This window comes from Ahaetulla prasina, chromosome 3 (genome assembly GCF_028640845.1).
Source record: "Ahaetulla prasina isolate Xishuangbanna chromosome 3, ASM2864084v1, whole genome shotgun sequence".
Taxonomy (NCBI): Eukaryota; Metazoa; Chordata; class Lepidosauria; order Squamata; family Colubridae; genus Ahaetulla; species Ahaetulla prasina.
Window position 1 is genome coordinate 167,674,388 of NC_080541.1, and position 26,152 is coordinate 167,700,539.

At 42.5% G+C, this 26,152-nt stretch overlaps 1 protein-coding gene across 1 annotated transcript in view; it reads right to left on the bottom strand.

Moving 5' to 3' along the window:
* The window catches only part of PCSK9 (proprotein convertase subtilisin/kexin type 9), a 31,284-nt gene extending 17,288 nt beyond the window's left edge, over positions 1 to 13,996 (bottom strand). Inside the window, exons 1-4 of the mRNA XM_058178941.1 lie at positions 13,303 to 13,996; positions 7,464 to 7,655; positions 1,267 to 1,390; positions 101 to 234 (exon numbers count right to left, since the gene is read on the bottom strand). Of these exons, the coding sequence (XP_058034924.1) occupies positions 101 to 234; positions 1,267 to 1,390; positions 7,464 to 7,655; positions 13,303 to 13,515 (663 nt within the window). The 5' untranslated portion in view covers positions 13,516 to 13,996. The remainder of the gene's footprint in view (positions 1 to 100; positions 235 to 1,266; positions 1,391 to 7,463; positions 7,656 to 13,302) is intronic.
* Positions 13,997 to 26,152: the final 12,156 nt, after the last annotated feature.

Genomic DNA, 26,152 nt, shown 5'->3' on the forward strand with positions numbered 1-26,152 from the left:
GGAAGAATTGCCATGTGTTATTCCTGGTTTTGGGCCTGACACAGGTGTACTGAAATTACCATTTACAGAATCTCTTGCCACCAGAAAGAAAAGTATCTACCTGGCGGTGAAAGCGAGTGCCATCTTCTTCCGGGACATTCTCAAACTCGGTCACAAATATTTTGCCTTCTATTTCCCGATGAGTGCTCTGGACAGCGGTATCTAGCAGATAAACCTCAACCAGTTCACCAGCATCTATAGAGAGATTCAATGATACCAGAAGGATGTGTCCACTTATTGAAATAGTTAAATGCATTTCTTATTTTGTCAATATTCAGGAAAATCAATCCTGATTATGGCAAATTCCATGATCAAATTATTCAGTCAAATATTACAACGTTGCAAGGGTGGTCTTATCTTTAACTTCTCTTGTGCTTAAGCTAGGGAAGGAAAAGAGTAAAATATTGTGATTTTGTGTCAGAAAGCCAGACTTAAAAATCTGGGTGCTAGAAGGTCAACTGTGGACTGCTATGAATATATGGACATAGTAATTGCAACACAGTAAATTATTCTGAAGTTTTTTAAAAAAAATAGCTGGGAATGAGAAGGTGTGGCTGGGGCTACAGCATGAATTATTTTGACTCTGTCTCCAACATACTTCTACTGGCAATTGGTGTAAGATCCCGACTGACAACAAAATGAGTTTGTTTCCAACCATGAATATTAGGAACAGGGAAGAAAAATGCAATCCTAATAAAAACTATAGCAATAGTAACAGATGAGTCTTCCACCTTTCTTCTCCTAATATATTCCCAATCCAACCCAACCCACCCTTCAAAAGTTCTTTTTAGATATCCAAAATAGAGTCAGAAGGTCTCCAGTCTCATGTAGGTGCTATTCTGTTTAGGCTGAAATACTCTTGCTCCAAATAAGGTTTTTGTTTACTTTTTTAAAGTGTTTCTTAAATATTTATCCTGGAAGAGATTATAATGCATCAATGATTTTGAACTTGGAGAGCATCAGAAATTGCCTCAGAACAGAAACAACTGTCTCCTCTCTTGGACCTCCTATTGTCCGTTTACTCTGATAGAAACAAGAGGATTAGGATTACTGTAGTTCTGTAATCCCTAATGAAGAATAAACTCAACTTGGCCCATGTTCTATGGCAGAATTTGAATTTGTATCCCATTCCTTCAATTCTTGTTGGAATAAATGTTCGTTGCTTTTGACCGAGGGTTCCTGCCTGCTTCTGAAAAAAATGTGGAAAAGATGAAAGGGGAAACTTACTGGGGGGATTATACTCATTCAGCATGTACTGTTCTGGGACAATCCGGCCAAGATTCCAAGGAATGCTTTGAGCAAACACGTAAGAGTCCTCTTCTATATAATCCACATGTGGGAGTTTCAAAGCCTGCACAAAAGAATCAGAGGAAATTATTGCAGCACAGACAACAGGACCACCATATTCTTTTTTGAAAAAATTACAAAAATTATGTGAAAGATGCATCTTACACTTGCACGTTTTACCAGACTATAAAACAACTTGTCCCAGATAGATTGACTCTATGGAGAGCCATCGCAAATACGGTACCAGTAAATGGCAGGTACCGTATTTTTCGGAGTATAAGACGCACCAGAGTATAAGACGCACCTTAGTTTTTGGGGAGGAAAATAAGAAAAAAACTGATTGGCAGGTGGATTGGCCTCCCGGAATACCCCCAGTCAGCTGTTCCCAGAGGTGAACTTTAGCAGCAGGTTCATTGGTTGTGCGCTCTGCACCTTGCTTTTTTTCCAGCCTCTGAAACCTCTGTTTCAGAGGCTGGGCAAGGCTACTTTTGGACTATAAGACGCACCCAGATTTTCATCCTCTTTTTGGGGGTAAAAAGGTGCATCTTATACTCCGAAAAATACAGTAATTTTGCTACACATTTTGCAATACATGTTTCAACCCAGCATGTAAAGCTGTTTGACATTACAAGAACCACACAAGAATGTAAAGGACAAATCTGAAAATTGAGCCTTCATTCACCCAACCCATGCTGGCTCAGGAATTCTGGGAGTTGAAGTACACAAGTGATAAAGGGGCCATAGCTGCCCAGCCCTGATCCAATCTATATAATATATACCTATAAATATGCTTTATGTCCTATACTCTATACTGGTGGTTCACAATGTGTGTCATATGCCTCCCTGGAGGGCCATATAACTTATTTACACACACAGACAGACACACACACACACAGAGAGAGAGAGAGAGAGAGAGAGATGACATGCAGACAGGTATCTGGCCATAAGCATAGTTCACTGTAAGAACAGAATATTTTCAATGTTCAATCTTTAGAATGCAGAAGCAAAAAACTTTAAGAATTGAAGATAGAATGCTAAATTGAGTAGAATGGATTGTTAGATAAAGAAAAAGTAAAATATAAAACAAACTAACACCAAATTCTTTTGTATTATAGAAAAATCTTTATTTTGAAGTATTTTTTTGTAGTCAAATTGTTTTGTCCAGGTTCTCATCTGGTTTTACAGATAATCTCCCCAAAAGGATCCACAACACTCTCAGAGGGTCACTTAATTATTATTTTATAGATTGATTGGTTTAAAAGTATTGGCCACACACCTCCAAAGGCCATTCGCTTTCCCTTTCTGCATAATCTTAACTTCCCTTTTCCCCTTTCCCATCTTTTCCGCATTGAATTAAATGCCTTGAAGGTCTTAAAAATCTAATGAAATGAGAAAATATCTGCTTCAAGTGATGGGAGTTGTAATCCAGAAGGTTAAGGTTTGGCTCTATACCAGAGGTCTTCAAACTTGGCAGTTTTAAGACTTTAAGTGTCGTGTCCCACTCCCCCTCCGACGACCGGGTCTAGGAAGTCCGTATCAAGCGTGGCCACGAAGCCTCTGCAGCTTTGCCAAATTCCTTTCAGATTTCTCAGGGCAGGCAGGAATCCAAGTTGTGACTTCAGCAAACTAGATGAAACTTTGCTTGACTCAAGGAATGCCAAAAGCAGGTCCTTTATATAGGCTGTGGGGTGTGGCTCCATGACTCAGCATTTATCCAGGCCTGCTCCTCCCTTCCTTCTGCTGACATCGCCTCTCAGATCTCCGGAAGTGAGGATCCTCCCACTTTGATTTGTTTTCTGCTGTTTGAGAAAGGGAGGGGTCAGAAGGAGCAGGCCTGAGTAATTCCAATCCGTGGCTGACTTCCTCTGATGGCTGAGCCAAAGGAACACACGCCGTATGAGTGAGGTTTGTTTGTTCATTCCTGACATCCTGTCCGGGCATGGGGCCAGGGCCAGGGGCTGGAGGCATGACAGGCCGTTCATCTTCATTATCAGACTCCGAGTCTGACAGCAGACCCGGGACGAGACGGGAGAGGCCCGGCTGAGGAGAAGAGGGAGGACGAGGCACAACATTAAGAAACTATGCTGGCTGGAGAATTCTGGGAGTTGAAGTCCACAAGTCTTAAAGCTGCCAAGTTTTATATGCTCTATACCATTGTCTCCACATGGAGAAAGTTGCTTTGCAGAGACTTTCATCCAAGAATAGAAAATCTCAGCAAAATGTGCCTTCCCCAATAAATCATTTATTTCACTTAAAAAGTTTTCCCCAAGAAGGTGCCTCCGAGTGGGCTGGATTTCAATTCTCAAAATTCCCAGCCAATCAGAGCAAGTTAGGGAAGGGCATCCTCAAATGTGACACATGAGTGCATCCACTTCAGGCCATTGTGCTGTTGCACACGTCTTCCGATCACATTTTGTACTAAGCAACCTGGCACCCATTTGGCATCAGGGAAGCATTAACCAAACACCCCTCCTCACCCTGCTTGCTGGGTCTTGCACCATTATCGGAAACTTTTGAAATGTTTGCACAGAATCAGCAATTGCTTAAAAAGCTCCCTGGTTTTCAAGCTGCAAACCAAAGAGCAAAGGTCTTGAAAAATGCCTCCCCTACCCATTTCTGTGGGAATAAATGGGAAAAGGAATGATTCACAACCGAGATTGCAAAGTAGCTACACAGGATATGGATGCTGGCAGGAATTATGTGACCTGAGTAGAAGTATGTCAATCATTAGGCAAGCGAGTCACTCCTAAAAACAAGCCCTCTCAACAAATCAGGATACAGCCTCATGATAGGGTAATCCAGCAAGATTTGCCACAACCAAACAGATTATCAACTGTGCAGATTACCTGTCCCTAACCTTTAAATGAGGGACGCGGTGGCTCAGTGGCTAAGACGCTGAGCTTGTTGATCGAAAGATCAGCAGTTCAGCAGTTCGAATCCCTAGTGCCATGTAACGGGGTGAGGTCCCGTTAACTGTTCCCAGCTTCTGCCAATCTAGTAGTTAGAAAGCACGTAAAAAATGCAAGTAGAAAACTAGGGACCACCTTTGGTGGAAAGGTAACAGCGCTCCTTGCACTTTTGGCGTTTAGTCATGCCGGCCATATGACCACGGAGATGTCTTCAGACAGCGCTGGCTCTTCGGCTTTGAAACGGAGATGAAACATTCCCCCTAGAATCGGGAACAACTAGCACATATGTGCGAGGGGAACCTTTATCTTTATCTTTAACCTTTAAATAAAAGCATACTTTACACATACACTGCCATTTTTGCAAACATGACCGAAGCCACAAAGATATGATAACTATTGACATCTTTCCTTTATCCCTCATGGGTCTGTGAACATTCAGAAAATGAGAGGCATTATAATTATACAAAACAATTTACCAAAGCATACAGGTGTACAACCTGAAAAATATCTACTTTACAATGTTTTTCTATAGAAAAAAAACCCTTTTGAGAAATGCAAAGGAAATAATCAAAAATCAATTACTAATATAAAGAAACAAAGACTGGACACAATACCATTCAAAATGGTGAGATGCAAATTTGTAGCTAATTTTCTCAGTGAACTGTCTGTGTAAAGTATGTGTTTACATGCCCTGTGTGTGAGATAGTAGATCAGAATAATCTCATGGCAGTCTTTGAGAATTCTAAAATTAGTATGTCAACAATCCCAACTCAGAGTGTGCTCTGGTTCTTGAGGCAAATTAAGTATGCATTACTGAATTATCATAGCTTAAGCAATTTGCCAAAATATAACTCGCTTCCAGGTACGATTTTAAATCGGCTGGAATGCTATATGCAGTAACTGCAATATCTTGATTTTTTTGCTGAATAAAATACTGAGTTTTGTCACTCCTGAAAATAAAAATAATTCAGAGAAGGTTATCCCCCATGGCAAGTGGAAACACCTAGCCAACCTTTACTAACCTATGGTAAGTACTTGAATGGGAGACTACTAAGAAATATCATGATTGGGAAGAAGATAATTATTATTACCAAGAAAATGATGTGTAGAATCACGCGAAGTCACTTCAAGAGAATCTTTAGTTAAGATTTGCACAGATTGATTGTTTTCATTGATGAGGATGGATTAAATATAAATAAAGCCTGTTTATGACATGCTTCCTTAGTGTGATGCTTTCCATATGTATTCAACATTATCTCAAGCCAGCAATCATCAACAAGCACACAAACACACACACACACATAGATAGATGATAGATGAGACAGACAGACATGGAAGTCTTCCGTAAATATAGTAAAATAAATTCTTTGCAATGAAGACTTGCACTAGACGGCCCCAAATGAGGAACAAATTCGGATTTGAAATTTGATGAAACAAAGCATCTAATCAGGAACTAATAGAAAGATATTCCTCCCATGTAGAATAATATTATTTTTATGAAATAACGGAGGTAATATATTTTTAATTTATAGCAAACCTTTCCAGTAAATGGGTTAAATCACAATATTGCCAGATTTGTTGTTTATAGATTCAGTTGCTATTGAGACAGTTGCGTTAATAATGTGGACAACGCAGTCAATAGCAGGAGTGTCTGCGCCCCCGAGCCGGCCCTCCTGCCAGAAAGTGACTTGGAGCTGGGCCTGCTGCCAGAAAGTGACTTGGACAGTGAGGGGGAAGGGCCGTCAGGACTTACTTCAGGAGCACCGGCTTCCCTGGCTCAGCTCCAGGAGCCAGAAGCAGGCCAGGTGGAAGAAATAATGAGGCCTCCATCCCCTGACTCTTCCCCCCCCCCCGTCCCGCAGGCCACGTCTGCAGACCCAGCTGACAGCAATCAGGCTTGGTCGAATCCTAGGTTTCGTAGGCAGGAGAGGAGGGAACAACAGAGACAAGGGTGGGGCAGGCCTAGGAAGTGCTGAGTCATGGAACCACACCCCACAGGATATAAAAGGCAGCGAGAGCTGGTGTGTCTCTTTGTAACAGGCAAATCCACTGATTGACTAGAGCTGAAGTTTGTGACTCACCAGCGTCGTGGAAGATAACAAGGGCTCTTGGCAGACGCTGGCTCTTTTGCCACCAGAGCTGATAGTGCCGGCTAATTAAGCCATCATTCGGACAGAGGCGGAGGATAGAACAGTATGGTCATAAAAGTCAAAATGGCTGTGATGACACCTTGATCAAAGCCCTGCCCACTGTATATAGGTTGTCCTCAACGCATGTCTACAATTGAGCCTGGAGTTAGTCATAAATCATGCCAGTTATTAAGCAGGTCAACACATGGCCTTATGACACTTTTTATGGTAGTCCTACAAATGAGCACCGCTGTCACTAAGCCAATCCGCTGTCTGCAATGGGAGATTTTTGCCAAAGTCTGCAGAGGAAAGGGTAGAGCCAAATATCAGTCAGGATCGGGGCTCAGAGAATACTAGCCTGACAGAGCAGCCTCAGATGGGTCCATTGGACCAGCAATAGGATGAGGCTGTGGGAGGCGAGCTGCAGCAAGTTGGCCAAGAGGTTCCACGCGAGGACCGGAAGCAGCTGCCACCCCTTAGCAATGAGGAGGTGCAGCCCACACCTCCTCCTGGTCCAGGGACACGTAGAGCAAAAAGGAGACAGGCATCAACACTACTAGGGACTGCACCGGTATTACCTACTTAACCTCGCCCTGAGGACTTGAGTGTTGCTGGAGTAGTTGTCCATTTCTGTTCCTCGTGTGCTTGTGCCTTGTCTCCTGGCCTGTTTGACTCCTGGCCTGCGCTCCTGGATTTTGTGTGTGCCCATTGGAGTTGGTTGCTTTTCAAGGACCTGTTCAAGGGGTCATAAACACCTAAAGAAATCTTACCACATGTGCGTTGGGGGAGCAGAGCGGGGCAGCAAAATATCAGTTTCCAGCAAACAAAAACATAAATCACATTGCAAATAGCCATAAGTGTTGTTTTGGGTTGCTTAGCACCCAAAATACAATCACATGACTGAAGGAGTGGGTTTCCTTTGGAACTTCAAATCTGGGTGTAAATAATCTTTTCTGAGTATCACAAATTCAAATGGTTACTAAGCAACCAGTCATTAAGTGAGGATTACGTGTATGTACACCACCCGTTTTTTATCTGCAGACTCTCATGTTTAACTGGCAAATTAGCATGTGGACAATCAAGTTAGAACTGAACTTACCATATGCAGCACATCACTGCTCATCTTGACAACAAAGCCCTGGATTAGCTCCTCAAAGATATGCAGGATTTTGGTCATGTAGCCATGCTTGGCTGCTCTGGCTTGCAAACGCTTGACAGTTTGTAGGGCTTGGGATTTAAGGGTTTCTTCCTTGAGCACCACAATATAATGTCCAGATAGGCGCCATGACTCCTGGGTTTAGACAAGAAGAAGAGAAGGGTCAGAGGGTAAATCAAGCTTGGGTGAAACAAAAATAATCTGTTGGTAAAATGCAATAATCAAGTGGGATGCATTGATTTAAAAATGCTCTTCCAAATAGGTTGACTTTCAAGTCCCATAATCCCTTGGTTGGTCATTTTATAGGAAGGATTCTGGAAGTTGAAGTATAATCTGTGCACCAGCACTGGTCCATGATATTCCAGAAACCAGGCCATGCAAACAAGTGAAGCCCCATCTGCAGAATAAAGGCAGCACATGAAACCACACACACACACAGTCCATAGACAAACCTCTCTCCAAGGAACCAGTCCCTGGTGCCCATAGGTTCCTTGGAGAGAAACCTAAGGGCACCATAGGTTCTAGAGAAACTGTTTCTTTACCTGAATTTCTATGCAATGTAATCTTACTCATCAACACTATTACACTCCATATTCATTTTTATCAAAGCTTGGTAAAGAAGAAATCCGTATCCATAAAACTGTAGCTGAATCAAGATTAGTATTTCAAATCCCACACTATCCCTAATTATCCCCTGGATATTGTATATTCAGTTCTCTGCTAATTCATTTGAGGAATGCATCAATTTCTTATTGCCTCCAAATAACACATTTATCAAATGCTATCCTGGTTTAACATTCCTTCTAATTATATACTTTAATTGGTTTTGTTTATGAAAATAGGCTTGTTGCAAACCTTGAAGAAACTCAAGGGAGAGAAATCAAACAACACAGCTTTGGCAATGATGATGGGAGAAGAAACAAGCACCGTATTTTTCGGCGTACAAGACGCACCTTAGTTTTTGAGGAGGAAAATAAGAAAAAAGCTAATTGGCAGGTGGATTGACCTCCAGGAATATCCCCAATCAGCTGCTCTCAGGTGAATTTTAGCAACAGGTTCCTTGGTTGTGAGCTGTGCCTTGCTTTTTTTTTTTTTTTGCTTTTTTTTTCTACTTCTGAAACTCTGTTTCAGAAAAAACTTTTTTCTGCCTCTGAAAGCCTCCAAAACAGAACTTCAGAAAAAAAGCCTCTAAAACTCTGGGAGCTTATTTTCTGAAGCTCTATTTGGGGGCTTTTTTTCGGAAGCTTCTCTCAGCCTCTAAAACCTCCGTTTGAGAAGCTGGGTGGGGCTACATTCGGAGTATAAGATGCACCCAGATTTTCACCCTCTTTTTTGTGGGGGAAAGGTGCATCCATACAGTATTTGGCAATTTTTCAAATCATTCCACCCATGTCAACTGAAGAGACAAGACATGGATAAGGCTGGAGTAGAGATGGGTTTTTACCCTTGACTAGACTGGCTTGACTAGACTGTAGCCATCAATCAAAACTCATTCTGTACAAGTGTTTTTCATGTGGATTTGCCCATCAGCTGATAATTGGGAAAGTTTTAGATCCATCTTAGAGCCCTTGGAAAAAGATCACTGAATCTCTATTCAAAAGGAGCAAAACAGGAGTTTCAAGAGCTCTAAAGTCATGCCTAAAAGCAGTTCAAGCAACAACTAACAAATAGCAACTGTGCCAGGGAGCAAATCAAAGAGACAGCTCTCTCTTCCACCTCACCTCACAACTCCACCCCAGGCACGGTTGATTAGATGCTGTTCAAACTGATTCTGGTCTCATAGGTAGGACTCAGCTCAAGAGACCTGGCAGATACAGAAAGGGAGCCCACCTAAAAATATGAGTCTCTTACAAGCAAAACAGGAATGGCCCTACAATCCCCTGATTTTCTTTTGAAAATAATGTTTGATTAACCTGGGTGATTTTGCACAATTTATGGTTTCTTTAGTGTTGGGGGTAAGGGGGAAATACTTTAAGGCCCCATCACAAAGGACAACTTAAGCCTCATGGGTCAGAGACAAGATGAAGACAGGGGGAAAAAAAGTTGCTGCCAAGTGTATTTGTGGCATTGTTTGGTGCAAAAGAGAAAATGCCCTCCATCTCAAAGAGGTAAAATACCTGTGAATCTAGAAACCCCATTGTCACTTGCTTGCCTGCCCTTTTCAGTTAATAATCCCGGATCTAATATTGAACTAGAACTCAGGGATCTTGTAAAGCAGGGAACTCCAACCTTGGTCCCTTTAAGACTTGTGGACTTCACCTCCCACTCTGGGAGTTGAGGTCCATAAGTCTTAAAGGGACCAAAGTTGGAGACCTCTGCTGTAAAGCATCAGCTAAAATTTCTTTGGTGTGTCCTTAGTCTCCATCATACATTATTGTTTTACCTGGCTGGTGCAACCAGTGCATAGGAATCAAATAACTCAGAATAAATACATTCCAACCAAACAAGGAAGGTTCAGAGGTGCCACTTAAGACAAACCAAGCGAATATAATCCTGCGTGGTTGATACTTGTTCCTCTACTCAAATGACTGTAATTCCTGGGTTGAACAGTTTAACCCATATGTATGAGTTCCTTTTTAATTAAGAATTGCTCAAGAATTTTTAAAGCAATTCTTAAAGAATTGCTCAAGAATTCTTAAATGTTTTGGGTTCTTTAAACAGGATGCTACAGGCATATACTTGTTGGAAAACAACTAGGAAGTAATAGTTACTCACTCTCCAATCCTTGCCCACAATTCTCGGCAAGAGAAAGGTTATGGGAATGTTACTGCATCACATCAACTGGGGAGAGCTGCCTTAGGTCACAGACAACCAAAATGATTGATATCTGGCCAATTTTCTAAAATGAAAGTTTTTCTTGCTGCACAGAACATCAAATTACAGTACTGTTGTGCTTTATTCTAAAAATCCTCCAAGGGAGCTTTATTGTTTCATTAAGCATAATGGCAGCATAGTTTATATTATTTCTTCACCTGCCACTTATTAGTATGGTCATCCAACCTTTTCTATGTCAGAATAGAGCTGAATGGGATTAAGAAGATGCTGTAAATCACTGGTGAGTTGCCAATTATAGTTACAACATACCCAAGCAATTTTTTACAGGAAAAAATAAAATAATCTTGTGTCACATTCTCCCAGCATTGCTAGATTTAGGCATAAGATACACTTGGGATTGGGAAGTCTGACGAAGCCTCTCAAAATTTCAGATTTTAAAAAATTTATTATAATTTTATATCTGAAAGTCTCCAAATTAAGCTTCCTGTATATGGCATACATGATCCTCATGGATTAATTAATTAAGATAGTTTTTGTTTCTGTATGTATTCCTACCTTTCATAGGTTTGTTGTGCATCTTCATAGGATTTCTGCCTTATTTCACAGCCTTATTCCGTTATTTCTACATTTCCCCATAACTTAGGGCCTTCACCCTGTCTAAATCAAGCCCTTCTTGTCATTTCCTCATAGTGCAAGCCTTTTAAGGCAGATCAGACAAGGACGACAGAGTTATGAATGTTAATACTACTTTATTACAAGGTTATAGTAACAGAATCTTGTAAGTTTGAATGTGCTTCTCTCCCTCTTCCTTTATCTTCATGAGAACTAAGGTCATGCCTGAGATGCTTACTCAGATTACATTTCTACTTCGGACTCAGATTTGTCTGAGTTTAGCCTGGATTGTGTTTCTTTTCCGCCTGTTTCTCAAGGTTATTCCTACTGCCCATTATAAGTGATTAGTAAAATCGCAATGGAGAGAGCGTGTGCATTCTGACTCATCCACACCATCACTTCAATTCTCATCATGCCTTCCATCAGAGGTCCCAGGCAAAGGAGAACCCCAAATCCATATGAGGAAACCCAAAGTTTAAACCGACGGAAAACTAGACAGAGGACCCCTGCCATGGTACTGTTGCTAGTATTGTCCTACCGACCCATCCTGGGAGGCTGTTTAAAACACCAGATCGTTGTTCTGGAGCAAACTAAGCAGACTGCAATGAAAGATTGCCCAGAGCCATGATGGCGAACCTATGGCACGCATGCCACAGGTGGCACATGGAGCCCTATCTGTGAGCATGCGAGCATTGCCCTAGCTCAGCTCCAGCACGCAAGTGCACGCCAGCCAGCTGATTTTCACCCCTTCCAGGCCCACCAGAAGTCAAGAATGTGCCATTTCCAGCCTCCAGAGGGCCTCCAGGGGGGTGGGAAGGCCAAGAAAGCCTCTGGAGCCTGGGGAGGGCGAAAAACGGGACTTCTGGGCCCACCAGTAACCTTTTTGTCATCACGTGCCAAAAGGAGGGGGAGCGCAGGGTGGTCACTCCCACATGTGCGGGGGCATGGGGCACAGGGGGGATTGAATTATGGGTGTGAGCACATGTGCGCATGAAAAAAAAAAACCACGTTCCCCATGCTTTTGGCATGTGACGGGAAAAAGGTTACCCATCACTGGCCCTGAGTCTTCATACGTTTCTTGACTAGATAAATCCAGGCCCACTTTGCGTGGCAAAGTAGAGAGTTTCAAGGCAAAGAAACAGAGCTTCCAATACTTCTCTTTTGGAATTGACAGCTGTACATACAGTAGTGGCCAAAATTGTGGTAATATTTTGGGAAAAGTGTATTTTTGAGGTTTGATGGCTAATAACACCACTTTTTTTTTTAGAGTTTCAAGATAATCATATTCCACTGCTGGAATGGCCTGGGAATAGCCCAGACCTTAACTCAATTGAAAATCTATGGAACCGAAACTTGTTAGTCAGAAGCGACCCAGCAATAAAACCCAGTTAATAGAAACAATCATTCAATCTTGGTTTCACATTATAATAGCTGCAGAACTAAAAGACTTGGTTCACTCCATGGGAAGACACTATAAGGCTGTAATTCATGCTAAAGGTTATCCAACTATTAACTGACATGGTGATAATTTTTCTATATTTCTTTTTTTCTACGTGTTTCACTTTTCTTCTTTATACTGCAACTGCTATTCTAATACCAAATCCTTCATCAAAGTTACTGCATTACATTCTTGATATTGATATCAATCTTTCCAGTGATATATAATTTTATGATACTAATCCCCCCAAAAGTGGTGTTATTAGCTAGTTTTGTAAAATACTTTTCCCAAAAGGTTTCGGCAATTTTGGCCACCACTGTAAAGAAATCCCAAGTCAGCAGAATCAGGAGATTTGAGAAGGGATATTAATATCCAATATTAACAACTGCCCCACATCTGTCTTCTCCCTTCCCTTTTTTCTTCTTTTAAGACATTTAAGGAGGGCAAATTCATACAAGCCATCCACTTCACCTGCAGCCTGCCTCCCTAGAAGACCTTGTACATTCACTGGGCTTATTCGGAGGGAAGCGGTCATCACGGGGCAGCCTGAGGTCATCAGATCGCTGCCCCGGGCAGATACAATTCCTCATTAGGCAACGTCCTCTACTGGCTTCACCGTCACGATTGTGGCATCGACGTCTGGACGCAGCTACCTGACGGTATAAACCGCGGGTAACAACACGGTCCAAGCCAGTGTAGCGCGGCTACTACGCTGCGCTTAAGCTGCCTTGCCCGGGCGAGCGATGCGACCGTTACATCAGTCGCAACCGGTAGCAGCGCCGCTTCTTTCCAGGCCGTCACCAGGAGTTCACCCGGGCACCGGGAACGTGCAACCTCCAACTCGCCTCTGGAGTCCAGTGCGGGCAAAGGGAAAAAAGCCCCGAAGTCGGGAGCTCCAGGCGCGCCTCAATCCCCCTTCCTTTCGCCGCCCCCTTTTCGCCTCTCCTCCCGCCTCACCTTACTGCTCCGGTAGAAAGCTGCCGGGGAGCTTCGGTGCCTGGCGAATTCGGCCAGGTTCTCCTCCTCGAAAGCGAAGGAGCGCATCAGGTCTTCGCCTTCGTCCGCCTCGGAGTGAGCGGCGGCCGCCGGAGCTGACCAAGCGAGCGCGCCGACAAGCAGCAACTGCAGCAGCAGCAGCCGCGAAGCGCGCCAAAAGCCGCGGCTGCCCATCGCGGCGCGCTTTGCGAAGCGGGGCTTGGAGCGCGGGAAACCCGCAACGCCGGCCTAAGAGCTAAGTCGAGGGAGAATCCCACGCCGAGCGTAGCCGGGGGAAAGGGCGGCAGCAGAGGCAGGACGCCTCGGTTTCGAGGCGAGCCTCTTTTTGCACCTGGACTGCGCTCCCGACTTGGGTTTATAAACTGCCCTTAGCGCTGTGAGTTGCTCGGAAGTAGCCAACGCTAACTGACCACCCGAGCGAGTGCGCACACTCACACGCGCAGCTACTCCGCTTTGCTTTTGCTTTCCCTCCTCCCCGGGCCAGATGTTCGTGCGCTCCTCTAAATCTTTGGGGCGGGGATGTGCCGGATCACGCCACCGTTCTCCCATCGGACCATCCTACCGTGTTAAACATTAATTGGAGATTTTCTCATTCATTGAGATTAAGTTTCTGGCCCCCTCCCTTTTTTCTTTTTTTTTTCTTTTCTTTTTTCTTTTCTTGGCGTGTATGACAGGCATATTTTTATTTTTTTTTAAATTCCCCAACGAGACAAATGCCCATATTTCTATGCCTGAACACGATTAGAAAATTATGCCTGGAAGCAAAGGAGGGAAAAGCTGCCTCTTCTGCAGAAAGTACTTGAGAGAGTTTTGTATGCTTCCAAACAGGCATCGCATTTTTGTGAACCTTACAACTTGTTGTTAAACTCGCACCGAGGCTAAAAGTCACCCTTGCCTTAAGTAAATATTTGACCCACAAAGTTGAGGTCCGTCAGTTTTACCGATGACGAGTAGTAAGTGATTTCAGCTTCTGGACCAGATTTCTTTTTTTCCGATGCCGAACAGGGAACTGGGCTGAAAACTTTGTGCAGGTAACAAAACCTTATTCCTGAGCTCTGTAGCTCTTGCAGGGCACTATTTTAACTTGTGTTAACTTGTCACCGAAATATACTTCCCTTTGAATTCCTATATTAAACAAGGAGTTGAACTCAGTGGCCTAAATGTTCCCATCTAAATTTGATGTGGATAGCTCAAATCTACACAGTTTTAAAATGGGATCCTTTCAGTGGTGAAATCCAATTTGTTTTACTACCGGTTCTGTGGGCCTGGCTTAGTGGGTGATGTGGCTTGGAGGATGAGATTTGGTGGGCATGGCAGGGGAAGGATCCTGCAAAATCTCCATTCCCTCCCCACTCCTGGGTGATGGATATTGCATAATACCCATTCCCACCTCACTCTGGGGCCAGCCAGAGGTGGTATTTGCCAGTTCTCCAAACTACTCAAAATTTCCGCTAACGGTTCTCCAGAACCTGTCAGAACCTGCTGGACGTCACCCGTGAATCCTTTAAACGGCATCTATAAAAACTAATAAGTGACTTCCTTAGGTACACAAAATATCCCCATAACATTGGTAGGCATATTTCAGCTTATATAACTTCTAACAATACTCATCCCCATTAGTTAAACTAACTGCTTCATCACTGGAGGTTTTTAAGAAGAGACTGGACAGTCACTTGCCTGAAATGATAGGGTCAACTGTTTGAGCAGGGAATTGAACTAGAAGACCACCGAGGTCCGTTTCAGCTCTATTCTGATTGATAGACTTAAAAGAGGTTTTTAATTTTTTTTTAAAAAAAAACATCATTTGCTCAAACCAATTACCAGTTTAATGTTAAAGTCAATATGGTGTGCCAGTAATGTGTTGTTGGATTTGCACTGAAAACATCCAGGTTCAAATTTGCACTAAACCACAAGGTGCAATGCAATATCTCGGCCTATTTTATATCATAAGGTTCATTATGGGATGACATGAGAGCCTTTGACTCTCAAGAGAAAGGGTGGAATAAATATAATATAAACAAATATATTAAATAAAGAAATAGTAAATTTAATGGAAAACAAATCAAAAGCTTATTTGAAACTTATCTTACTGGTTTTGGTGCATTTATTTTTAAATAGTGTTTTCTACTTTGAGAACAAGTAGAAACCAATTATAAATTAAGATGAAAGAGGAGGAAGGAAGTCATATCTCAGAATGTTATTCTTTCATAAATCCGTAAGTGACAAAATATAGGTTCTCTTGAGAACCAATTGGCTTCTACTTAGATTTTAGGTTATTTATGGTGGAATTATTGCTTTTGAGAGAGAAAATAACAGTATTTGGATGCAACCTTGCTGGTTCTGTATGTAATGTTTTGGCCACTATTGATTCCACCAGCCTTAATGCCTTTCTGGAACAGATGTTAGAGTTAAGGATCTATTCAATTCTTGAATTAACATTTTCAGAGAATGGGCTGGTTGCTCCACTCTGTGGCATTACATTGCCACATCACTCCATCTTATTTATTTATTTATTTTTGTCACACAGTATATATAAGCATAAGCATGAAATAACTATACACCACATAAGCATATATATGAGTATGTAATAACTATATTAATTGGATATAATGAAGGAAAACAATAGGACAGGAACGGTAGGCACGTTTGTGCTCTTATGCACGCCCCTTACAGACCTCTTAGGAATGGGGTGAGGTCAATGGTAGATAGTTTTTGGTTGAAGCTTTTGGGATTTTGGGAAGAGACCACAGAGTCAGGTAGCGTATTCCAAGCATTAACAACTCTGTTACTGAAGTCATATTTTCTGCAATCAAGATTGGAGCTATTAACATTAAGCTTAAATCTATTGTGTGCTCGTGTATTGTTGCAATTGAAGCTGAAGTAGTCTTTGACAGAAAGGACATTGTAATAGATGATTCTATGAGTTAAACTCAAGTCATGTTGTAGTTCTAACTCACAGCAGATGGTGTGCATGGGTGTGTAAGCTTTTCACTTGACCAGAAACGTTAGGTAGATAATTTGGACCTGGAACTATTACTCTTGTGGTTTGGCAAAACAGGTCTGAAACTCCAGCAATCTGTCAGATTAGCATGAGTCCTAAAATGATGCAGGAAGTTTAACTAAGCAAATGGGCTTTACAATTTGCATAAACTCTGTAAGATATATGGATTTATATATATTTCTCAAACTGAATGAGAAATGACCTGAATGAGTTTTACTGCAGGTTTGAAAGGAAACTACAGCCACCTATCTCCACAACCCCCATCTCAGACACACCAACAACAGCCAAGCCTCCTACAACTGACCCCATTTCATTGGGTTCACAACCCCTAGTGATCACAGAAAAGGAAGTGCAGGACCTATTTCACAGACAAAAGCCAGGAAAAGCGCCAGGCCCAGACAAGATAACTCCTTCTTGCTTAAAAGTCTGTGCTGACCAATTGGCCCCCATCTTCACCCATATTTTCAATAAATCACTAGAGATGTGCTATGTTCCTTCTTGCTTCAAACGCTCTACCATCATCCCAGTGCCAAAGAAGCCCACCATCAAGGAACTGAATGACTACAGACCAGTTGCTCTAACATCTGTAGTCATGAAAACCTTTGAAAGGCTAGTGCTTTCCTACCTGAAAACCATCACGAATCCGCTTTTAGACCCTTGCAATTTGCATACCGAGCAAATAGATCAACAGATGATGCTGTTAATATGGCTCTGCACTACATCCTACAGCTTCTTGAATCTCCAAAGACCTATGCAAGGGTCCTTTTTGTAGACTTTAGTTCAGCATTCAATACCATCATTCCAGACATTCTTCTAACTAAGCTAAACCAGCTACAGGTACCGGAACAGACTTGTAAGTGGATCACAAGCTTCCTAACAAACAGGAAGCAGCAGGTGAAGCTAAGCAAGATCACATCAAATACCTGTACAATTAGCACAGGGGCCCCCCAAGGCTGTGTGCTCTCCCCACTTCTCTTCTCTCTGTATACCAATGACTGCATCTCCAATGATCCATCTGTTAAGCTACTGAAGTTCGCAGATGACACAACAGTGATTGGTCTCATTCGAGACAATGACGAATCCGCATATAGACGAGAGGTCGAACGACTAGCCTTGTGGTGCAACCAAAACAATCTGGAACTGAACACACTCAAAACCGTAGAAATGGTGGTAGACTTTAGGAAAAACCCTTCCATACTTCCACCTCTCACAATACTTGACAACACAGTATCAACAGTAGAAACCTTCAAATTTCTGGGTTCTATCATATCGCAAGATCTCAAATGGACAGCTAACATCAAAACATCATTAAAAAAGGACAACAAAGAATGTTCTTTCTGCGCCAACTCAGTAAACTCAAACTGCCCACGGAGCTGCTGATCCAATTCTATAGAGGAATTATTGAGTCTGTCATTTGCACCTCTATAACTGTCTGGTTCGGTTCTGCAACCCAACAAGAAAACACAGACTTCAGAGGATAATTAGAACTGCAGAAAAATAATTGCTACCAACTTGCTTTGCATTTAGGACCTGTATACTGCACGAATCAAGAAGAGGGCCGTGAAAATATTTGCAGATCCCTCGCATCCTGGACATAAACTGTTTCAACTCCTACCCTCAAAACGACGCTATAGAGCACTGCACACCAGAACAACTAGACACAAGAACAGTTTTTCCAAGGCCATCACTCTGCTAAACAAATAATTCCCTCAACACTGTCAGACTATTTACTGAATCTGCACTACTATTAATCGTTCATAGTTCCCATCACCAATCTCTTTCCACTTATGACTGTATGACTATAACTTGTTGCTGGCAATCCTTATGATTTATATTGATATATTATCATCAATTGTGTTGTAAATGTTGTATCTTGATGAACGTATCTTTTCTTTTATGTACACTGAGAGCATATGCACCAAGACAAATTCCTTGTGTGTCCAATCACACTTGGCCAATAAAATTCTATTCTATTCTAAACTATATCAAAATATGATAAAGTAAATATTTCTTAATGTAGAAAGGCAGATTAGTCTATTGCTTAGGACACTGGACTAAGAACAGAAAACCTAAATTCAAGGCCTGCCTTATTTTGGGCTAATCACTTTCTCAGCCCTAGGAAGAAGGCCATGGCACATCACTTCCAAAAATGTTGACTAGGAAACTGATGGACATATCCATTAGCAGGAGTCAAGACTGATGTAAGACATGCAAAAAGTATGCAGCTAACTGATTTCAGTAGATATGAATCAATGGCTTTAAGACTTGGCTCATTGAGAATTTGAGCTAAGATTAATGCACCCAAAATGAAGCCCATTAAAAGCAATTTATATTTTAAAAGGGATTTAAATTTAATTCATATTAGATACTTTACACACTAAAATAAATTACGGAGGGTTTTTTAATGACAAATCAGGTTACATTTTAATTAAAGGTATCCTGCTTTATCATGAAATAAATGTCAAGTAATTTGATTCTAACCAAATGTTAGAATCATATTTTAGTGTTCTTATCCAGCTGGTCTTTCAGGTAATTTCTGGGCCCAGTTTTGAGTCCTGAAAAGTTATGAAAGAAGCCTCAGGACTTGAGTTGCACCACTTGAATCCTAACACTATCAGTGGAAGCACTTTTGAAGTTTCGAATCTCAGAGCATATGGCAGGAAGGACAGCAAAGAAAGATCAATGACTATTAATTAAATACTAGAAAGAGAGTGACCATAAGCATTAAAGGTGTATTTTGTTTTCCCTTATGCTATTTCATTATATCCAGGACAGCAATGAAATTCTGGACAAGTATTTTGTAGAGCTAGAGAAAATTGGCAGGAAATAAAATCCAAAGGCAGGAACTAAGTAGAAAGCTTTGGTTGGAAAAATCTGTTCTGTGGTCCTCTTGGAATGTTTGAAGCTCAGTACTTAATACAGCTCAGCCACTTTAAACAAAACACCCACATGTTCTGCATCCTTTCATTTTAGGTTTTATGGATCACTGCTTTGGTGTTAGATACCAAGAACTTCTTAAAGCTGATCCTGTGCGATTTGTTCCAAGCAGTTATGCTCTGCAAGAAGGACAAGGCAACATATTTTTCTGAAATGAAAAGAAAAGAATGAAAGGAAAAATAAGAGATGTGTTAAATGTTCACAGCACTGATGTAGGAGGAAAAGGGTTACCGCTAGAACTGTGAGAATCATGGAACACCGCATTTCATGGAACAACCAAAATACTCCCAAATTACTGCTCCAAATTTTGAAATAATGAATCTCTTTGAAGAACCATGGTTTTGAAGGTCAATACAGAATGAAACAAAATACCTTAACTCTGGACATATTGAAGGATATTTTTGAACAATGGACTCAGAGGTTAATTTTGAGGGGGTCTGCCTCTATAGATCGACTATTTAAAAATCTTGTGGAAGAAGAACAAGTTTTATTGGATAAAACTGAAATTCATCTGAACTTGGATTTTAAAATGACAGGCTACAAGAATAACATGGAAAAAGATGATAAACTGGATATACAAATGAAACCGGCTAATACCTTAATAATTAAAATAGACATATAAATAATAAACTAAAAGAGTGCCCTTAATAACAGGCATCACAACCAGGAAGGTCTGGCGCTGGCAGGATTCTAATTGTCCACATGAAGCACCAGCTTGTTTTCCCACCTAAATGGTACCTATTTATCTACTCGCATATAAATAGCAGACTGCTAGGTGGGCAGAAGCTGAGGAAAGTGACAGAGCTCACCCCACCATGCACTGCTAAGACTTGAACCGCTGGATCAAAGACCATCTCCAGCATTATTAAGCCACTGAGCCACCGCGCCTCACTTACGACTTTGTGAATATTGGATACAATTGGCATACATATAAGAAGAATTTGGATCTTCTCATTCTTTTCATTTGAAATCATTATGGAAAGTAAAATGGGGGAGGGAGCAAATAATGGTTGCCTTCCAATTTCTTTGCCACTCATGGTCAATTTCACTCAGTCCTCCTTTGGCTGGATGCCCCCTAAAACATTGGCACTTACTCTGTATTGAAGGCACATTGGTAAGCCAGGATGTTGGCAGAATCCTGAATTCTCATGAGCTGTTCCGGAGTTCCACCATGGAGAAGAGCGCCTGCACAGCATAAAGTGTAGCAGAATGCAGGATCTTGCAAGAAAAAAGGTGAAAATCTCCTTGATTGCAGTCTGTGTATATCTATTGCTTATTCTGGGTCACCAATGTTGATGGAGCAAAAAGAGTTAATGGACTGGCAAGTCCAATCTCATTTCCTGAACAGAAGGCAGTGTTGCGTTGGGCTCCAAATAGCAATAGGTCTCCTTGCCAGAAGAAGAGGAAGGCAAATAATTTGGGAACAAAGTGAAATTCTACGACCTGTCTTTCTCTTCCAAAAAGAAGAATGCCAGTTGCTTCTACTATGGTAGTAAGAAAAAAAAAATTAGAATGCTTTCATATTGTAGCAGAAAGAAACTACTATAGTATGCTAAAAAAAAATCCAATTAGATAGCCACAGTATGCTATCCATCAGTGCTTGCACCATCAAGAAAGCATGTTGGCATAAAATTTGCTGCCTTGCTAGTCAAGCCCTACTCTGCTATTATAAGAAGGCCATCAATTGATGCTGTCTTCATTTTTAATGCAGGATAATTAAGGAAAGTGATGCTAAATTTCTTCCATTCATTCGTCTTCTCATAGAATGTCTCATTCTATTATGAAAATGACCACCATTCTCTAATGTTGAGCGCAGGGCTGGTATTCAATTACTTTCTCTACCAGTTTGCAAATGTGAGCGCAATGCACCGTCTCCGTGCAGGACCTTCTGCACATGCGCAGAGCAGCCATATGATGGGATGACATCAGGGTGGGTGGGCGGAGCCTTGCGGAGCCTCCCACAGCCGCTGCTACCGGTTCGCCTGAACCGGATAGAACCAGCTGAATACCACCACTGGTTGGGTGGATGGAATTGAGCAAATGTGGGCAGCGGAGTGGAACAGCAGGTTAACCCAGGGGTCTGCAAACTTGGTTCTTTTAAGACTTGTGGACTTCAACTTCAGCTTTGCTGGCTGAGGAACTCAGGGAGTTGAAGTCCACAAGTCTTAAAAGAGCCAGGTTTGCAGACCCCTGGGTTAAACCATCTGTCAAGTTCCCAAGTACAGTATAACCTCTGGTCACGACCATAATTTGTTCCATAATTTTGGTCACAACCTAATTTGTGTTGTGACCTGAACCTAATTTCCCCATTGGATTGTATGTAAATACAATCAATCCATTCCAGACCCCTACAAACTGTATATAAATATTGGGTTTTTTAAAGATTTTTTAGCACAAAAATAGTTTATTATGCCATACAACCACAGTGTAATAGTAAAATGTAAAATTCTTTAATAACACTGCGAAAACCTTGAACAGGAAAGAAAACTGTTCAGACGATCGATTCTGAGAGAGGAGGGTTACTGTTTTGAGGGAAGAGTCCGGCTGTTCTCCTTCAGGTGTTTTCTCTCTTGTGATCTTCTAATGTTCTAATGTTTCGTCTTCAGGAATTTCTGGGTCAAGGGTTTCTTGTTTTTTGTATCTGTTTAACTGGTGGGCCAACAGTCACAAAAAGCCGATCTAATGTGACTTGTATTTTCCTGTGCATCAAAACTTTACGGAAATAAGAGATGACATGATTGTTCATCATGTTCAATACTCTATTCGTAAGAGTTTTGTCGTGGTGGTGCTTTTCAAAGAAATTCTGGCACTCATTCCATTTTCCTGTGACGTCTTTCAACACATCAGTTTTAATCACCTCCCTTTCATCTTAATCTTCTTCCTCCGATGACTGGTCCTCAGTGAGCACCTTATGCTGCTCATTCTGGAGTGCAACAAAGTTCATCCATTGTCAGTTCCTCATCGTGATCTTTGACCAATTCCTCGATATCATCACTGTTGACTTCAAGACCCATGCCCTTACCCATGCACACGATCTCCTCCACAACAGGGGGCTCAAATCCTTCAAAATCTCATTCAGCAACGCATTCAGGCCAAAGTTTCTTCCACACTGATTTCAAGGTCCGGTACGTGACGTCTTCTCAGGCTTTGTCGATGAGATTGATGCAATGAACAATATTAAAATGGTTCTTCCAGAACTCCCTTAGGATCAAAGATGTCTGTTCAGTCACATTAAAACACCTGGTGAAGAGTCCCTTAGTGTACAGCTTAAGTTGGAAATTACTTGTTGGTCCATGGGCTGCAGAATAGGAGTCATGTTTGGGAGGAGAAACTTGACCTCAATGAAGTTGTACTCATTGTCCATATGGTCAACCAAATCTGGAGGGTGTGCATCTGGTGCATTGTCCATCAGAAGAAGGCACCTTTCAAGCAGATGATTGTCAGAAAGATCTTTCCTAGCAGCGCGAGCAAAAATCTCATGCAGCCATTCCAAAAACAAGCTCTTTGTGAACCAACCCTTCATGTTAGCCCTCCACATCACAGGCAGTCTGGCCTTGTTCACATTTTGCTGCTTGAACATATGAGGGTTCTTGTATTGGTAGACGAGTAGCAGATTAAGTTTTAGATTGCCACTTGTGTTCGCACACAGCAAAAGGGTCAATCTGTCCTTCCTTAACTTGTGGCTGGGCATAGTCTTCTCCTCCTGTGTGATGTAGGTCCTCTTCAGCATCTTCTTCCAACTTGCACAAGTGTCCTGCTGCTCGCGTGTCCCAATTCCAAATAAGCCACAGCCTGGTAGTGGGCTGGGGGTTGGGGACCCCTGGCATACTATACTATAACAGTTGATGGAGTGAGTGGCATCAAGTTGTTTTCGATTCCTAGTGGATGGATGGAGACAAAGGTAATATAGATATGACAGTACAGGGAGTCCTGGCTTAATGAGATTTCTTCCTCCTCTCCAAGATGGGGGTATGGGGTGGAAGTCATGTAAAACCTTTACACAGAGACATCACATATATAATATCTTACTCTCTCTGCTCTGAAAGTTTAAGGGAAGGTGGACTGTACTGTATATATCATTCTGATGGATACCCAATGGAGTCTGAGTGTACATTTTTCCACTAGAGGGCAGACTGGCACAAATTTACCAACTGAAGGGCCCTTTTTTGAGTCCAAGATAGGGAATGTAAATAACTAAGAAGCAGATTTAATCACAATAGTCTTGATGAAATTGCTGAGAAGATCATGACTCATTCCTATCCTACTGATTTCAGCAGATTTATTCTAAATATGATTTGATTCAACCTATTGTGTTTTGGTTTTTTGGTGTCTCATCCTTGTCCTTTCCTGCGCAGAGATGCTTTAAGAAGTATGTATGTACATATGTGTGTATTTAATTTTTTATACCTTAATAATCTTTCCCTGCCAGTGTGTTAAGTTAGATTCCTACAGGAACCTAAGCAGTGGTGGGTTTCAAAAAATTTTACTACCAGTTCTGTGGGTGTGGCTTGGTGGGCATGGCAGGGGAAGGTTACTGCAAAATCCCCATTTCCTCCCAATCAGCTGGGACTCAGGAGGCAGAGAATAGATGGGGGCAGGGCCAGTCAGAATTTTTACTACTGGTTCTCTACTCAAAATTTCTGCTATAGGTTCTCTAGAACTGCTCAGAACCTGCTGAAACCCACCTCTGAAACTAAGTCATCATCACACAGTTTTCATATAGATTAGCATGTGACAGAACCTGGCTGCAAGTCTTATAAATAATATTGGAGGTGGGTTAAGTGCATTTAACTAATTATGGTCTATTCAGTGACTGTAATTAAATGAATGGTGGCTTGATGTTTTAATTAATGTGTGATTTAGTTTACAGAGTTCCACTCCATAGCCATCACTCCCTAGGAGAATGAGTACAGATAGTCCTTGACTTATGACCACAGTTGAGACCGGAACTGTAATGTATTTAAACTTTAGGAGGGAAATTTGGGCGGGAACTAGCACGTTGCTGATTGGTTGAAGCCTCAGCCAAAATAGTATTTAAAGAGGGGTTTTTGCCTGTGGTGCTTTGCTGGGATCACTATAAACTAAAGAGCTGTTGTCACTCACTGGTCTCCTGCCTCTTTATTGCCCGAACTTAACATTGGCGACGAAGGTGGGATATTGAGGCAGTGAGATCGGGAAAAGAGCTGAAGGAGCAAAGGAATTCGCGAACCCAGCCAGTTTCAAGGGGCGGATAGTTAGCGATGTCCAGCTACACGCCGCCAGCGCCATTTGACCCAGCCAAGGAGAAATGGGGGTCGTACATGGCTCGTTTCGAGTGTTTCCTCGAAGCGAACAAACTCCAAGGAGTCTCGGACAATCGGAAGCGAGCATACTTCCTAAGCCACTGCGGTCCAGAGGTTTTCGACACCGCGGAGTCACTTTCAGAGCCAACGCCGGTACAATCGGTACCGTGGCAAACACTACAGACACTACGCACCGGTACCCTCAAAGTTCGTCCAACGGTTCGAGTTGAGGCAACGGGTACAGCCAGAGGGCGAATCGATAAGCGTGTACATGGCCGCGTTGAGGAAAGCCGCAAACCACTGTGAGTACAGAGATTTGGAGGACTCCTTACTTGAACAACTCATTTGTGGGGTCAGAGACATCCGACTGCAAAGGCGGCTGCTGTCTAAGAGCAACCTGACTTTGGCAATAGCCTTGGACGAGGCCAGGGCTCACGAGATGTCCACCAAAGCGGCGGAAACCTTGCAAAAGCCGAACGCGCAGGGTGCCGGAGCGAAAACAACACCAGCGAGGAAGTCCAGGCCGAATCGGAGGGTGAGGAAGAGGAAGAGGTTTTCCACACCGGGAGGCCGGGAAGAGGTGACCGGGATGAGTGCGTGAGTTGTGGGGGCCAACACCAACGACAAAACTGTAGGTTCAAGGACGCGGTTTGTCGGCGGTGCGAAAAGAAAGGACACATAGCTCAGGCCTGTCGAGTTTCAACCTTCCCGCCAAAAATTCAAACCGACCAATCAGAGCGCCGGAGCAGCGAAACAGCCCGGGATTGGTCCATTCAAAAAGGGCGCGAAGTTAAATCAGACCACTGTGAGAGTGGGCCACGCATCGACATGACTAGAAAAGAAGATTTTTACCAAAACTTACATTGAAGGGGTACCGTGCCAAATGGAAGTAGACACCAGCTCGTCAATCACAATTATGTCCTGGGACACCATCGTGAGAGACTTGCCAGCCATCGCTAAGCGCCAGCTACAACCCCAGAAGCTAAGAGTGCAAGACTACCAGGGAAATTGGATCCCTGTTCGAGGGGTCACGTCCGTCCAAGTCAAGTATGGACAGCACAAGAAGACCCTGCCAATCACCGTAGTAGATGGAACTCTACCGAATTTGCTAGGGCTGGACTGGTTCCGAGCTTTGGGCATGGGAGTGACCAGGGTCTACAGAAACGACGTCAACCTCAAGGACGAACTACTGAAGGAGTTCGAGGACGTCTTCAAGGACTGCCTGGGCAAGTACGTGGGGACCCCTATTTCTTTCAACTTAGACCCACAAGTTGCCCCTATCCGGTTAAAGGCTCGGAGGGTTCCATTCGCCCTAAAGCCCAAGATTGACCGGGAGTTAGACAAACTAGTAAGCCAGGGAATACTAGTCCCCGTCGACCATGCAAAATGGGAGACACCCATAGTAACCCCAGTCAAACCGGACGGGTCGGTCCGGATTTGTGCTGACTACAAGGCAACGCTTAACAAAGCATTGCAGAAAAGCGCATACCCCGTCCCGGTAGTGCAACACTTGCTGCACTCGTTAGGACAAGGGCAGGTTTTCGCCAAACTCGATTTGGCTCAAGCCTACCAGCAACTACCTGTAGATAGC